Here is a 17,842-nt window from a genome sequence, read left to right as displayed (position 1 = left end):
GCATGCTGGGAGTTGTAGTTTTGCAACATCTGGAGGGCTACAGTCTAGAGACCACTATAGTGGTCTCAGACTGTAGCCCTCTAGATGTTGCTATGCAACTACTCACCGGCTTCCGTCGCATCCGGGAGCCGTCCTCTTCTGCCGCACGCCGCCGCAGATCTCCGTCGCCGCCGCCGATCTCCGTCGCCGCCGCCGATCCCCGACGCTCCGCTGCCTCCGGAGGGGTAAGTGGACTCCGGCGCCGCTCCTCTTTGTTTTCCCCGTTCTGCCCCGCCTATTGTGGGAGGGCAGGACGGGGAAAACGAAAGTAAACCCCTCCGCCCCAGATCTGCTATTGGTGGTCGCGTCTAGACCACCAATAGCAGGGATAGGAGGGGTGGCAACTCTGCCACCTCACTCCTATCGCTTTAGGGGGATCGTGGGTGTCTTAGACACCCGCGATCCCCCTTCTATTCCGGGTCACCGGGTCACCATAGACCCGTAATGACCCGGAATCGGCGCAAATCGCAAGTGTGAATTCACTTGCGATTTGCGCCGATCGCCGACATGGGGGGGTCTAATGACCCCCCTGGGCATTTGCACAGGGTGCCTGCTGATAGATATCAGCAGTCACCCAGGCCCGGTCCCCGCCCGGCGCGCGGCGGGGGCCGAAATTCCCACGGGCGTATGGATATGCCCTTCGTCCTTAAGTACCAGGACGCAAGGGCGTATGCATACGCCCTTCGTCCCCAACAGGTTAATCGTAGTGTGGAGGGTTTGTAGATTGTCAGCCACAGAGTTCTAAGTTTTGTTGGAAGCCAACTAAAGTCTTGCTATGGGACCCTTGTACAGATTATCCTCAATGGTGGTATCTCTGTCCTCCATACTTTATGCTAGATTACTGCTAACTTCCTGTTTCTTTCCATGAAGAGGCTGGATCAGAGCAGATGCTTGTGCATGTTAATTCCTTAGCTCACAGCTATACCCAGTATATTGGGTTTAGTGTGGATTATCAATTGTCAGATTCTCTTTAAAGTTTACTCTCCTTCTCTCAAAAAATGTCTATATTTTTTCTTTCAGGCCATAGTGAGGAAGCATCAGCTCACCTAGACCTCAGTTCAGGAAAGAAAACAGTTAGATTTGAGGAATGTGAACAATTTTACCATAAAGGATTTCCATATCGTGGCAAGGTAAAGTAAAACTTTAGAAGTAAAGGAATATTACCAAATTGACATTTACTGTATGGCATATTCTGAATATGCCAAAAATATCTTATAGCTGTGGGTGTCCCTCTGGAACTCGAGAAAGGGGTCCTTCTGGCTCCATTTTGTCTGTTTATAGAGAATGAAGGTGGATGGGAACCTAAGAACAGCTGAAAAGGGTCTAATGACTCCCATAAAGGTTAATGGGAGTTGTGGAAACAGTGTAGCACTGTGAGCGATACTCAGTACATAACTCGAGCATTGGACGGTTTGTTTTAGCCAAACCTGGTAACTTGGCGTCTACACCATGCCAAAATTGGAACGGAAAGGAGGGTCACATGACCACAGGGGAGTCCAGAATTCTTTGCAAGTAGTAGAAAGGATCACCTGACATTGGGTTAGCTAATTGCCTTGCATGAAGGGTCTAACTTCAAGGAATCCAATAATTCCTAAAGGCTAGGATATCACTGAAGTTTTGTCCTTGCGGTTTTTTAGGCTAAAGAACGCCAGAAAAAACGCATGAAAAACTGCCACTGATTTTCCCTGTCCTTTGGCATATTTTAAGGCATTTTTTCTGGAATTTTTACCTTTGGAAATTGCATTTTTTGCCCCGTTGCCAGTTTCCCTGTAGGCGTTTTTTAGAATTTTGTTGGGTACCAAAAAAAAAAAAAAAAGAGAGAGTGATGCAGTAGGGATGGAAAAAATTGTAGGGAACAAATTAATATTTTTTAGAATTAACTTTTTATTAATTTTTAATCAAGGGCCATGTAATTATTAAAAAGGGCCAAGTAATTGTCCAAATATATTTAGTAAAACTTTTTATTAATAACGTATTTTAAAAATGTGTTTTATAAACTGTGCTTGATTTTAACTACTGTTCAACTTCATTATCTATATTTTTATCATTATTTTGGTACTACTACTACTCCCTGCATGGAACAGACTCTGTTCCATGCTGGGAGCTGTAGTACCTGAACTAAGAGACAGATCGGAACAGGTGTCACTCCTGACACCCTTTGCAATCATCCTTTATAAGGCTGGGTTCACATGTGTTTGACATCCGGCATAGGTGAACTCAGCCTAGTTCTCGACGCAACTGATGCCATAACTGATGACAAGGTGCATCAGTTGTTATCAGTTGTATAGCATTGTTTCTGAATGCCAGACAGGGGAAAACAGCTTGCATGTCCAACAATTTTGCACAGATTCACAGTGTAGGGCAGGGGAGTGGAGAGGTGCAGTGTGCCGCCCGCTTGTCCAGATAAGCTTCGGTTCACATATATCAGGCGTGCACAGGTGGTAAATAATGCTAGAACTGATCCCATTCATATGAATGGGACAGTTCACAATCATCCAGAGTCTCAATTTTGATGATGGATGGTTGGACACGCAAGCAGCATTCCCCTGTTCGGCATCCAGAAACAATGGACGCTGGAGGCCATACAACTGAGCTCCCACTGTGATCTGTCTCTTAGTGCAGGTACTACAGCTCCCAACATTGAACAGACTCTGCTCTAAAGGACAGATCGCACCAGGTCTCACTCTTGAGACCCGATGCGATCCGGATTTATAATCCAGAGAATCCAGTGGCGCTCTGCAGCACTCCTCAATCTCTGCTTTTAACTCCGACTGACCAGTGATGTGAATAGAAATTTATATCACAGATTCATATTTGCTGCTTAGAGCGGTGATTGGCCAGATGGTTCCGGCCAAAGGATCTCAAGAGTGAAGGGACCCCGGGGATCGCTGCTGCAGCACCCCGCTATCATTACTGCGCAGAGCGAGATCACTCTGCACGTAATGACGGGCAATACAGGGGCCGGAGCATCGTTACGTCACGGCTCCGCCCCTCGTGACATCACGGCCCACCCCCATCAATACAAGTCTATGGGAAGGGGGCGTGGCGGTCACCACGCCCCCTGCCATAGACTTGCATTAAGGGAACGGGCCGTGATGTCATGAGGGGAGGAGCCATGACGTCACGCTGCTCCGGCCCCTGTATCGCCCGTCATTACGCACAGAGCGATCTCGCTCTGTGCAGTAATGATGGCGGGGTGCCGCAGCGGCGATCCCCGGGGTCCCCAGCAGCCGGACCGCAACGATCTAACATCTTATCCCCTATCCTTTGTATAGGGGATAAGATGCCAGGGGCGGAGTACCCCTTTAAGAAAACGCTAAACTGAAAAACCCTATGTGGATATGACATTTTGCAGTTCCCAGTTGACTTGCAGCTAACATCTGGCCACAGCATTTTTTCACAGAAAAAGTGCGGCAGAATGGGCATTTTTGGGGGGAATTTTTTGGCTGAAAAACCTTTGTGGAATTCCAGCCTGAGTGTGGCGTGTACTCAACAGCCCAAATAGGAGTTTGACTATTCCACTACTATATTCCTAAGCAGTGTACAGAAAGCAGCTGCAGCACTCTCAGACAGTGTGCTGTATTTGTTCTTTTAGGGCAAAATCTCTTGAATTGTTAAGAGCGCCAGCTTCTATGTTTGTAGCACACTCAAGGGAAAAGCTGTGAAAACAAGGGTTTGGTCTGATTTTTTCAAACACATTAGAAATCATATTCAAAATGCTTCATGTCAAAAATGTCATGTTTCATGCCAAAATTTTGGGGCAAAAAAGTTTCCATCTGATATTCAAAATGTTTTACATGATCCAAGGTTTGCACTACTCACGTCAGTTTTGCAAATGTCCATTTTACATCAAAAATTTCACACCAGCTCTTTGCTAGTGTAGAAATCACAGAGATAGTGTAATTGTTGAAGTTTGTTTTTCCTTTCTTTTTAGTGTTATTTATTCAGTTATTGAAATTTAAAGGTAATTAATATTCATTTTTTTCCCCTTCATGGTCACTATACCTGCACTTGCTTTTAACCTCTAGATGTGTTTTATTTATACAGTTATCACTTGCACTAGTAATCATGGAATATAATGTGAGATGCTTCCGCCAGAAATTTCTGGGATTTAATATTTGGCACCAAAATGAACAATTTTGTTGCAGAAATATTCAATATGGAAGAAAAAAATAAAAATAAATTTGGCACCAAATTCAACAATTCTGGTGAGAAAATAAACAAGTGGCACGAAAATGAACTCCCATATATTTAAATATTTTCAAAGCAGCACAAGAGACCTTTGAAAATAGGAGGAAAAAAAATTGTTCTTAATATCAGTGTAACATAAATTACCGGTACTGTTGTTTTTTAATAACTGTCCCATTGTTTTGTCGCATATTCAAGCATGGCAGTTTTTTGTTGTGGCATAGGACTAGGTGGAAAATTTAAACCTATACATATGTGGTATCGCCACGTGTGTAAATGTCATGTGTAATGCTACTTTAACTGCACGGTCAACTGCGTATACATAAGAATTCACCAAAGTACAGAATTGCTTATTTTTGGTCACTTTGTAAACCCTAAAATAAATTATAAAAAGTGATCAAAAAGTCCCAACAAAACCAAAATGGTACCAATAAAAATGAGCCCTAACACATCCCCGTATATAGAAAAATTATAGGGCTCAGAAGAGGTTATTTTTAACCCCTTAACAACGCCGGACGTAAATGTATGTCCTGGTGAGCTGGTACTTAACGCACCAGGACGTACATTTATGTCCTATACATAACCGCGAGCATCGGAGCAATGCTCGGGTAATGCACGGCAGGTCCCGGCTGCTGATAGCAGCCAGGGACCCGCCGGTAATGGAGGACATCTGCGAACATGTGGATGTCCGCCATTAACCCCTCAGATGCCGTGATCAATACAGTTCACGGCATCTGAAGCATTGCGGTCACTAAAATGGATGATCGGATTGTCCGCAGCTCTGCCGCGGAAATCTGGTCATCCAGAACGGCAGACGGAGGTCCCCTCACCTGCCACGGCTGCCTTCCACTGGTCCTCTGCTCTAGTCTGCGATCGAGCAGAAGATGACCGATAATACTGATCATTGCTATGTCCTATGTATAGCATTGAACAGTATTAGCAATCGAATGATTTCTATAAATAGTCCCCTATGGGGAATATTAAAGTGTAAAAATAAAAGTAAAAAAAGTAAAAAATAAAATAAAATAAAAATTCCCTTCCCCCAATAAAAACGTAAATCGTCCCATTTTCCCTATTTTACCCCCAAAAAGTGTCAAAAAATATTTTATATACATATTTGGCATCGCCGCGTGCATAAATATCTGAGCTATTAAAATAAAATGTTAATGATACCATACGGTGAACGGCGTGAACAAAAAAAAAAGTCCAAAATGGCTTCTTTTTTATAACATTTTATTCCCCAAAAAATTAATAAAAAATTTATTAAAAGTTTTATCTAAGCAAATATCAATAAAAAGTAAAGATCACGGCACAAAAAATGAGCCCTCATACCGCCGCTTATACAGAAAAATGAAAAAGTTATAGGTCTTCAAAATAGGGGTATTTTAAACGTACTAATTTGGTAAAAAAGTTTGCAATTTTTTTTAAGCACAACAGTAATAGACAAAAACAACAAAGATGTGGCCTCAAATGGCAGGAGGTGCTCAACCCCTAATGCAGCTGTGCATATATATTGGGGGAGCAGATCCTGCACTTGTGGTCCGTTGCTAAGGATGATCCCCAGCATAAAATGCATACAATGGAGGATTCCTGCAGCAGATCACAAGTACCACAATGGCATCCTACACCAGATAAAAAGATGTGGATGTATAACACTTAGAATAATACAAAACAGGAATTTAGGTGCACTACTGTGGTAGATGTAAACAATGACATTGGCTAACCCTCAAAACTGATGTTAAAATTAAGACATTAGCCGCTATATCCTTAGATGAAGGACATACCTGAGCCCGCGCACCAAGGTTTCTCAAATGGCGCGGGACCTAACACTAAATCTACCTGTGCCGTATGGGCAAAACCAGGGGCCAGTGGGCAATTACGGCAGCATTAAGTCCGACTCACAGCCTACTCTCGGGTTCCCTCCAGTGTGGCTAGGCACACATACAATGGGAGGTGGGAGAAAGGCTATAAGCCCCACCCTAGTTGGCTTATATGTTGCCGGCCTATAGCGATGATACAGGCGCATTAATATAAATTTTAACAACAAAAACAACAAAGACTTGGCCTCAAATGACAGGAGGTGCTCAACCCCTAATGCAGTTGTGCATATATATTGGGGGAGCAGATCCTACACTTGTGGTCCGTTGCTAAGGACGATCCCCAGCATAAAAGACAATGGAGGATTCCTGCAGCAGATCACAAGTACCACAATGACAACCTACACCAGATAAAAAGGTGTGGATGTGTAATACTTAGAATAGTACAAAACAGGAATTTAGGTGCACTACTGGCCACTTGAGAAACCTTGGCATTGGTGTGCAGGCTCAGGTATGTCCTTCATCTAAGGATATACTGGCTAATGTCTCAATTTTAACATCAGTTTTGAGGGTTAGCCAATGTCATTGTTTACATCTACCACAGTAGTGCACCTAAATTCCTGTTTTGTATTACAACAGTAATAGAAAAGTATGTTATCATGGTATCATTTTAATCGTATTCACCCAAAGAATAAAGAACAATGGTTATTTTTACTGTAAATTGTACGGCGTGAAAACAAAACCTTCCAAAATTTGCAAAATTTAGGTTTTCTTTTTAATTTCCAGACACAAATCGTATTTTTTTTGGTTGCGCCATACATTTTATGGTAAAGTGAGTAATGGCATTAAAACGGACAACTGTTCGCGCAAAAAACAAGTCCTCTTAGTAGTCTGTGGATGAAAATATAAAAGAACTATGATTTTTTGAAGGTGAGGATGAAAAAAAAAAATTTAAAAATAAAATTGTCTGAGCCCTTAAGGCCCAAATGGGCTGTGTCCTTAAGGGGTTAAACCTACTAATTTTCGTGCAAAAAGTTATAATTTTTTAAAAGAAGTAAAACAAAATAAAACCTATGTAAGTTGGCTATCATTTTAATTGTATGGAACTACAGAATAAATATAAGGTGTCATCTTTTTCTACCAAAAAGAGCACTGCATCAAATTAAAATTCCCCAAGAATTACTAATGGCATGTCTTTTTTCTTAAATTTTGCCCCACAAATAATTTTTTTTTGTTTCACCATAGATTTTGTGGAAAATGATTGATGTCAGTACAAAATAAAATTGGTGGCGCAAAAAACAAGCCCTCATATGGGTCCTGAGGTGGAAAATTAAAAGCGTTATGAATTTTGCGAGGGAGGAGGAAGAAAGTAAAGTGCAAAAATGGGATTAAAAAGGCCTCTGAAAAATTAAAGAAGCAATCTGATTGGTTGCTATAGGCAACTGGCATACTTCTGCACAGATTTTGATCAATCCTCCACATTGTTTTACCGCACACTCAAGTGGGCCAGTTTTCAGTAGTTGCATACAAATCAGTAAGGAAAAGCTGTGACAAAAGAGCTGTGTCATGTTTCAAAGTTCCAAATAAAAATATTTGGTATATGAAAAGTTAGACAAGGACAGAAAAGAGGTAGAACACACCTGCTTTGCCCTTTGCCAGTAAGCCTGTCTGTGGCAGCACTAGTACTGAAGGCTGCAGCCATGTGCCCAGGCCCAGTACAAGTAGCAGCCATCATGTGCCCAGGCCCAGTAAAAGTATCAGCAGCCATGTGCCCAGGCCCAGTACAAGTAGCAGCAGCCGTGTGCACAGGCCCAGTACAAGTAGCAGCATCAGTGTGCCCAGGCCCAGTACAAGTAGCAGCAGCCATTTGTCAAAGTGCAGTGCAAGAAACAGCAACCGTGTGCCCAGGCCCAGTACAAGTAACAGCAGCCATTTGCCCAGGCCCAGTGAAAGTAGCAGCAGCCATGTGCCCAGGCCCAGTAGAAGTAGCAGCAGCCATGTGCCCAGGCCCAGTACAAGTAACAGCAGCCGTGTGCCCATGCCCATACAAGTAACAGCAGCCGTATGCCCAGGCCCATCACAAGTGATAGCAGCCATTTGCCCAGGCGCAGTACAACTAGCAGCCGCCATGTGTTCAGGCCCAGTACAAGTAGCAGCCGCCATGTGCCCAGGTTAAGTACAAATAGTAGCAGCCATGTAACCAGGCCAAGTACAAGTAGCAGCAGCCAATGCCCAGGCCCAATATTAATTGTAGCAGCACCAGAAAGCCACAGTTGTCTACCTCCTCCAGGGGGCTTATTGTTTTGGTGGAGGAGGCCATTGTGGACTGGTGGCTCATTCTCAGGCATCTCAAGAGGAGGAACACTCTGACGCTATGACATTCAGCCATGTGGCAGTGTATTATTCTTCTTTTACAGTTACTTGGCAGAGAAAAAGAAGCATTTTTACTCCTTCATTTCAATCATCTTTGTCTTTGCTTCCCCCTCCTAGTGGGGCCTGACTTTTTCTGGAGGAAGACAGCACCCTGGGTACTAAGGACAAGGATGGTAATAAGACTTTTGCGAGGACAGCTTTCTTTTAGAATGTGTTGCAGAAGTGGTTGAGGAAGAGGCTGTGTCCGACATCCATAGCAGTGGTAGAGTAACTGGTGGTAGGAGTGGTTATAGCATTAGTCATGGGGGGGGGGGGGGGGTGTGCATCAGAACAGACTGAGAGTAGTGGCGAATATCATAAGGAGGACTTGGTTTTAGACAGGATATGGGAACCTAGGGATTTCATCAGAGCAGGAGGGGGTGGTGGCACTGGCAGTGATAAAGAACCAAGCTAAGGTAGGGCCAGAACATCTGGTATGGTCATCTCAGAGAAAAGTATTGGCAACAATGCTGCTGCATTTGTAGGCTCCAGAAAAAAAGCTTGCAGGAGAGGTATGGTTGGGTTGTGGTGTACATATTTGCTCTTTACAGTACTCTGCTGTGTGGCACTTCTTCTGAAAATGAAGCACAGTGCTGGAGTAAGGCATGGCAAGGGCACAAGTATAACAAAGTTGCATGAGAAAACTGAAATACCCCACAAAATGATCAAAACCTTGCTGCTCCTATTGCTGATGCTGTTGCATCTCCTATTCCCTGTCATCTGTCTAGTAGCCAGGCCTCTTCCACATGCAGTAAAATCTCCCTGTTGTCATCATCACTGTCATCTAGTGTTTCTCCTCCTCTATCCTGTCAGTTCAGCATAAATCAAATCTAAATCCTGCAAACAACAGTATGTGCTTCTCAAACCACTAAATGCTGCTTAATGCAACCAATGCTTAATTTGCGATTCCAATAATCTCGAACGCAACCTTATACATGTTGGACCACCAGTACCAGCAATGGAAAGCAGTGACTGATTTTCTTCTACAGCAGAAAGGCAGCTATTGGAGCCAGTGTGATTTTTAGATTGGACATTGGCAGTTGCTAAGAGACACATGTGTGGTGACCCACGGTGATGGTGGGACCACGGGGTGTAGCAATTTAGGTGGATAGGGCAATATGGTATTAACCCCAGGGGCAAGGTGTTATTAACCCCTAATGTTTGTGACGCCAGAGTGGTTTTTGGGTATCGGGAACCACCCAAACGATATCTCCGCCATACCAATGGCTAGGCAGTGAAATGAGAGTCCACAACCAGGTTATGGTTTAACGGAGGCTTTACTGAGGTCAGAGAGGTGTTATTATCTTCACAGCTAGGCCAGAATCCCAGAGCGGTGGTCAGGAACACAGTAGGACCTCGCAGCTTGCTGGGACCAAGTATACTTGTAATAGACTGTAGATTATTGACTTTAGGCCTTGACTGAACTGTAGGTAGCAACAGCAGACATAGACTTGACTTACTGGAAGTGACTGTAGATTTGAGACCTTCCAGGTAGCTGGACATTAGCACTGAGACATCTCGTCTTCACTGTACCCCAGTAGAAAGAAAACAGAATTGTAATGGCCGCCCCCTTATAAAGGGGAGCTGAGCCAGAAGCCCATAGGTCAAGCCGCGGGTCATGTGTTAAGCTAGAGCTCTCTGGGTAACATAAACATGTGACATCTCAAAGGTCCTTTAGACAATTACATTAGTCTTCCAAAGGTCCTTTATACTGTCTATACATTAACATACTGACTATATACCTATTAAAGTAACATTGTACTAACAACAGGGGAGACACTGCAGGAGAGCCCCCAGGTCACTGAGGAACTCAACCTGACAGGGCCTAAGTGTAGTGCAGGACCATGTTCTATATTGGGACATTACACTTGGCATCAGGGCTGGACTGGGACCAAAAATAGGCCCGGGGATTTTAGAATAAGCAGCCCATTTTTTTTGGTGGGGTTCCGACTGTGACTGCTGGGACCCCTGCCGATCACCTTGGTTTGAGTAGCTCTTCAGCTGTTTCAAAGCTACAACTTCCATCATGCCTGGGGAGTCTTAGGCATTATGGGAGTTGTAGTTTTGCAACAGTTGGAGGCCACAGATTGGGGTGCAGCCATTAATACTGCAGAACTCACTTATCCTCTATATGAAGACGATAATCATTATAGCCCTTCCAGACACTGAGCCCCCTGAATATAACCATAATAGAAACTGTGCCCTCTGAATATAACCCTGCCATACTCTGTGCCCCTGAATATAACCCTTCCACACAGTGTATCGTCCAAGTATAACCCTGCCACACCCCGTACCCTCTGAGTATAACTCTGCCACACACTGTACCCTCCAAATATAACCCTGCCACACATTGTTCCCTCTGACTATAACCTTGCCACATACTCTACCCTCTGACTATAACCCTGCCACACACTATACCCTCCAAATATAACCCTGCCTCACATTGTACCCTCTAAATATAGCCTTCCACACACTGTACCCTCTGACTATAACCCTGCCACATACTGTACCCTCCTAATATAACCTTGTCCAGTGCATATGTATGTATGATAGATGTGTGTATGTAAGATAGGTGTGTATGACAGATGTGTATATTAGAGATGAGCAAATTTCTGAAAAATTCGATTCGGCGAATCGCTATTAAAAACAGGCATAGCTATTCGAATCACTGCCGCAGAGTGTCTGGATGTAGCAGATTTTTTATTTAATTTTTTGATTAGTCATTCTGGTGAGCATCGAGCTGGCGGTCCTCCGCCAGAAGATATACCACCTGTTCCAGCCCCTGCCTCTCAGCGCCCCCCTGACTGTGAAAGTGCGAATGTTTCATTTAATCAGTTATGGTTCATTGTTATCGCTCCAAGCTGTTTCATTGGATGTGATAATTCCACAGGTAATAGGACGTCGACAACCATAGGGCCTTAGTCTTGAAAAGATTACATAAAATTTTTTAAAGTTAAATTTAAGATTTATATTAGATTCCCAAGTTTAATGTCCCGGTGTGTACTAATACTGTATGACCACAAATCCAATCCAACAAGGAGTCACATGGCGGCACAATGACAGAGCCTAGAGGTGGCAGCAGCATGAGGAGATCATAATCTGGCAGAATGACACAGCCTGGAATTGACGGCAGCAAGAGGAGACCATATAGTGGCTGAATGACACAGCCTGGAGTTGGCGGCAGCATGAGGAGACCATAGGGTCTCACAATCCCTAAGATTAAAAGATTAATTTTCACATTTCAATTGAAGATTTATGGTGGCTAGTGCTACCATAATATTTTTTAGGTAATATCCCCGGCCCAGCAGCATGAGTAAACCATATAGTGGCTGAATGACACAGCCTGGAGGTGGCGGAAGCATAAGGAGACCATATAGTGGCTGAATGGCACAGCCAGAAGTTGGCGGCAGCATGAGGAGAACATATAGAGGGGCATTTACTAAGGGGTTTAGTCATATTTTTCTGACAATTTTTGGCGCTAAATTGTCGCAATTGCGCCTACCCTATTTTTCGTGCGACTTTCTGTAGCAAGAGCTAGAAAGTCTAATTTCTTTTTCCCGCTTGATTTACGCTAGTTTGCATTTTTGACTTGCAGTGGTCAGGTATTTATTAACTGTGACAGTCGCAGCTGCGCAATAAATAGTCGCAACGGACGTAAAAATTGACTAAATTTACTCCAGCTCCAACATGGAGCTGGAAAAGCTACTGCCGCCCAGGCTCCGACATACTTTCTCCCCGCTACCCTCACTTCGCTACAGGGACACTGCAATGATTTACATCCCACCCCTCTCACCTGCCAGTGCCACACAACTCCCATCTGTCTGCTAACTGTTGCAAGACTACAAGTCCCAGCATGCCCATACAGTGAGGACACGCTGGGAGTTGTAGTCTTGTAGCAGCGGGAGCTGAGCGGCGCGGGCAGGAGACAAGGGGGATGTATATCCGTGTCCCCATACGTGAGGGTAGCGGGGAGGTAGTATGAGGAGCCCAGGCGGCTGCACTGTAATGTCAGCCAAAGGCTTTGGCTGTCAGGGCATGCTGGGTGTTGTAGTTTTGCAACAGCTGGAGGGCCACAGTTTGCAGACCACTGGTTTGTGGTCTGTAAACTGTAGTCATCCAGCTGTTGCAAAACTAAACCGCTAAAGGGGACCGGCGAAGATGTTCACTTACCCTTCCGAGGCTCCAGCGACGATCGGTGAAGGAGATCGCCGGACGGCACTGTCGCGCGGCAGTGTCTTGCGGCAATGTCGTGTAGCGCTGGATTCTACAGAAGCCGGTAAGTTGCCCAAGCCCTAAAACAGTGTTTCCCAACCAGGGTGCATCCAGATGTGGCAAGACTACAACTCCCAGCATGCCTGGACAGCCTTTGGCTGTCCAGGCATGCTGGAAGTTGTAGTTTTGCAACATCTGGAGGCACCCTGGTTGGGAAACACTGGCCTAAAACAGTGTTTCCCAACCAGGGTGCCTCCAGATGTTGCAAAACTACAACTCCCAGGTTGGAAAACACTGTGCCCGGCCTCCGCCCCACCTTACTGTAAGGGCATGCTGGGAGTTGTAGTCCTGCAGCTGGGGGCAGGGGACAAGCTTGTCACTTGCCCACACATCTCCTGCACCACACAACTACAACTCCCAGCATGTCCTTACTGTAAGGGCATTCTGGCAGTTGTAGTCGTGCGGGGCGGGAGATGTGTGAGCAGGTGATAATAAATGTACTAACCCATTTTTGTTTTTCCTTCTCATTTCAGATCCGTGTATTCTGTGGACTCCTTCGGATTCGGTGGACTACTTTCGATGACCAGCGTTTTTCTTTGTTTGATTTTAATAAAATGGTTAACGAGGGCTTGTGGGGGAGTGTTTTTTGTAATAAAATTTTTTAAAAACCTGTTGTGTTTTTTCCTTACTTAGCGTTAGCCACAAAAACAGCTAGCGCTAACCCCCAATTATTACCCCGGTACCCAACGCCACAGGGGTGTCGGGAAGAGCCGGTACCAACAGGCCCGGAGCGTCAAAAATGGCGCTCCTGGGCCTAGGCGGTAACAGGCTGGCATTATTTAGGCTGGGGAGGGCCAGTAACAATGGTCCTCGCCCACCCTGGTAACGTCAGCCTGTTACTGTTTGGTTGGTATTTGGCTGAGAATAAAAATAGGGGGGACCCTATGCTTTTTTTTTTTAAAATAAATAATGAAATATAAAAAAAAAAAAAAACACATAGGTTCCCCCCTATTTTATCCTCAGCCAAATACCAACCAAACAGTAACAGCCTGACTTTACCCGGGTGGGCGAGGACCATTGTTACTGGCCCTCCCCAGCCTAAATAACGCCAGCCTGTTACCGCCTAGGCCCAGGAGCGCCATTTTTGACACTCCGGGCCTGTTGGTACCGGCTCTTCCCGGCACCCCTGCGGCGTTGGGTACCGGGGTAATAATTGGGGGTTAGCGCTAGCTGTTTTTGTGGCTAACGCTAAGCCCCGCTTAGTAATGGACTCCGTCTGTAAGACAGCTTCCACTACTAAGCCTGTCCAGTAAAGTAAAAAAAAAAAACACAACAGGTTTAAAAAAAAATTTATTACAAAAAAACACTCCCCCACAAGCCCTCGTTCACCATTTTATTAACATCAAACAAAGAAAAACGCTGGTCGTCGAAGTAGTCCACCGAATCCGAAGGAGTCCACAGGATACACGGATCTGTAGAAGAAGTAAAAAAAAAAAAAAAAGAGTAAGTACATTTAGGGAGAAATATCAGTGTTAAAAAAATGTAATAAACACACACACTAAACACCGTTTACCACTATTCTGAGCCATGACTACAATTTAGTTATTGAATTATTTAGATGTGGTGAAAAAGCTAAAAAAAAAACTCAAAAACAAAAGATCCAGAAGGAAACCTAGCAGCCAAACCTATTCAGACAGCAGGAAAAAGGAAAAGACTATTTTTTCTACTACATGAAGTAAATTTCCCACTTTTGCCTACTTGTGCCAAATTTATTAACGCTGTGCAACAATTTAGTAAATTTGTCACACATAATCAAAAATGAAGTAGAAAAAAACAGGATAAAAACCAGACTACATAGTAAAAGATTAGTAAATGCCCCTCATAGTGGCTAAATGACACAGCCTGGAGTTGGCGGCAGCATGAGGAAAACATATAGAGGGACATTTATCAATGTTCGCTTATGTATTCTTTTTTTTAGTAATTTTTTCCTTTTTTTTTTGCTTATGTGCGACGTATTTATCAACTGGTTTCAGCCTGTTGATAATTTTCTTTCACGTAAGCAATTTTTCCTTTTTTACTTTGGTAGTAGCTTTTTCTGCTCCATGTTTGAGCTGGAGTAAATTTAGTCAATTTTTAACGCTGTTGCGACTTTTTTTTGCGCAGTTGCGACTGTCGCAGTTAATAAATACCTGACTACCCGTAGTCCATTTTAAAATTATTACTACATAGTAAATTTTAGGAAAACTTGCTTTTCTCGCTTTCCAGTCAAAATGTCACACGAAAAATCACGTAGTCGCAGTTGCGACAATTTTGCGACAATTATAGTAAAGAAAACCTGACTAAACCCGTTAATAAATGTCCATAATAGTAGCTAAATGACACAGTGTGGAGGTGGCAGCAGCATGAGGAGACCATAAATCTGTTTGGCACTATCCATATTTGTTAAGTGTTGGTGTGGCACCATGGTCAATCTATTCTGATGCATCAGGCATTGGTGGGTGGAAATCCTGACTGATCCATGCCTGATTCATCTTCACAAAGGTCCGTCTCTCCACATTTTTCGTGGACAGATGAGTTCTCCTTGGGGTGACTATTGACCCCGCCGCACTAAACACCCCATCTGATGGCACACTACTGGCCGGGCATGACAGCTTTTCCAGGGCAAACTCTGCTAGTTGCGGCCCAGGAGTCCAGCGGATCTTCAAGGTGTGTTGGCATGTCAAGGTATGCCACCAGCTGCTGGTTCATTTCCTGCTCCAGATCTGTCTGCTGCTGATGAACTGCTTCACTATGCGAGTGAAGAAAGCTACTCATCAGCCACTGTAGACTCAGGCTGCTGCTGTTGGAGCTAGTACTGCTCCTGCCACCCCTCCCTGCCATGGCAGTGGAAGGTGAGCGCAAGGGGCCCCCCGAGTCAGACCTGCGAGAGGATGGACGATGGAACCAATAGAAGTAGGATGTCTCTGTAGTAGGTCAGTTTGTCCTCCCTCTCAGTGGGTGTAAAAAAGGCCTAATTTTGTGAAGGAAGCGAGGGTCCAATAAGGTGGAGAGCCAGAAGTCATCCCACTGCCGAATGGTGACAATTCAGCGGTCACTACGCAAGCGAGCATGCATCGTGCCACTTGTGCAAATTACTTGGAGGGACTCCCTGCCTCCATCTCCATTGCATACTGCTACGGTGTGTCTGGATCCTCTGTCTCGCCTTCCTCATAACCCTCTAGCTCCTCTGGCTGCTCCTGCTCCTCCTCTCCTGTCAGATGACTAGAAAAACTGCCCATTTTGCTAAACCTAAACTGTGCTCCACCGTGCCCCTCCTCCTCCTCCAGTTCAGCCCCCACAGATCTCACGTGGTCCTGAGATGTAGGCACCACGTCTCCAGTGTCCTTACCAGCCATTGTTTCCAACATGTGTTGTAGGAAATGAAGCAGTGGAATTAAGTCATTCATCCCGTAATCCTAGCAACTGACTAATAATGTTGCTTCCTTAAAGGGCCTGAGCAAACAGCAGGTGTCACGTATTAGCTGCCACTAGTTGACACTGCCATGCCCTGCACACATGGTATGCTGGAAGAGCATTGAGACTTGTACATACAGCGGAGGCAGAGGACATGGTGGAAGATGAGGAGGCGGAGTCACCCACTGTCACAGGAGCAACGGACGGACAGCGTGGAGGAGGAATTGACATGACCTGTCCAAGTTGGTGTGGTGGCTGTGCAGGAACCACATTCACCCAGTGGGCCGTAAAGGACACTTATTGTCCCTGACCATAGTTACAGCTCCAGACGTAGGCACTGCCGTGCACTTTGGTACACACCGACTGGCTCAAGGACTTGCCCACTTTCTCTTCCACAAAATTGTGCAATGCTGGTACTGCCTTCTTCACAAAGAAATGACAGCTTGGGATTCTCCACCTCGGCTCAGCACAAACCATCCATTCTCTGAAAGGTGTAGAGTCCACCACTTGAAAAGGGAGGGACTGCAGCACCAGCAACTTGGACAGGAGCACATTCTGCTTCTGCGCCATTGGATGAGTGGGCGTATACTGTTGTCTCTTGGACATAGCTTTGCCAATGGATTGCTGGTGGAATGACTGACTAAAATTAGGAGGAGCAGGAGCATCTGGAGCGACAGAAGGCGGGTATGACACACAGCTCCCTTTGGCTGAGGTGGTGGAGCCTTGGCTGGCTGAAAGAGGGGGCGGGGTGCCACTGGCTGGACCACCACATCGGAGCCACAGTTCTCCCACACCACTTTATGGTGGCGCAGCATATGTTGACACAGGGCCGTGGTGCCAACATTTGGACCCTGGCCACGCTTCACCTTCTGCCGACACATCTTGCATGTGGCTATGTTAACCTTCTCCAGATGCTTGATGAAAAACTGCCACACTGTTGAGTAGCTGATTTTCCCATTAACAGTCCGCACTAATTGACTGCTACTGCTGCCGTCTCCAGGAACCCTTGTTCCACTACCTCCCGGGAAGGTAGGCTGCCGCGAAGCAGGTGGTCTCCCCCGGGCACATTTGGGTCCAGAATTTCCATTTTTGCCACCATACTGACTGCCAACCATGCTGACTCAGCTGCTGCGTCACGGTCAACCTTCAACCCTTTTCTCCTGATGATGATGAAGCCCCTTCTGCACCCTGCTCCCAATTGTGATCGGCTTCATCATCATCAACAAGTGTCTGCACGTCACTGATGTCCTCCTCAGGTTCCTCAACAGTGTCTGCTTCAGGACCCTGAACGCTGGAAATGCCACCTCCCACGTCACTCTCCTCATCACTTCTTGCCCGCCTAGTGGAGGAAGCGGTGGATGTCTCCCCCACGTCTTGGCTGGGCTGTAGCTGCTGACTGTCCTCTATTAGATCGTCCTCACTGAATAATGGAGCTGAACCCACAGCATAAGATATTTCTGTAGGGGAGAGAACAGTATAAAACAGAGACAATGGGAGGACAGGGACTGCTCCCAGAGCATACCTACTGAGGGTTGTGTCTGAGGAAGCCACCGACTGTTGACTGGGGTAATCAGATGTCACTTGTGATGAAGTGAATGACCGTGTTAATCAATCGATGACGGCAGATGGGTTGCTGGTCGAGACACTCTGACACTCCTCTGTGCATGTCCTAGCACTTCTCTGCCTGACACACTTAGTGTGTATTTGAGGGGAGTACAATA

The 17,842-nt window shown here is 45.3% G+C and overlaps 1 protein-coding gene across 1 annotated transcript in view; it reads left to right on the top strand.

Annotated features, from left to right (window-relative positions):
• The window catches only part of LOC130283129 (alpha-2-macroglobulin-like protein 1), a 266,692-nt gene that overhangs the window by 80,900 nt on the left and 167,950 nt on the right, over positions 1-17,842 (top strand). The window contains exon 9 of the mRNA XM_056532319.1: positions 1,060-1,169. Coding sequence (XP_056388294.1) covers positions 1,060-1,169 — 110 coding nt within the window. The remainder of the gene's footprint in view (positions 1-1,059; positions 1,170-17,842) is intronic.

This window comes from Hyla sarda, chromosome 7 (genome assembly GCF_029499605.1).
Source record: "Hyla sarda isolate aHylSar1 chromosome 7, aHylSar1.hap1, whole genome shotgun sequence".
In the NCBI taxonomy this organism is placed as follows: domain Eukaryota; kingdom Metazoa; phylum Chordata; class Amphibia; order Anura; family Hylidae; genus Hyla; species Hyla sarda.
Note: the sequence above shows the minus strand (reverse complement) of the source record. Positions and strands in the feature narration are given on the sequence as shown.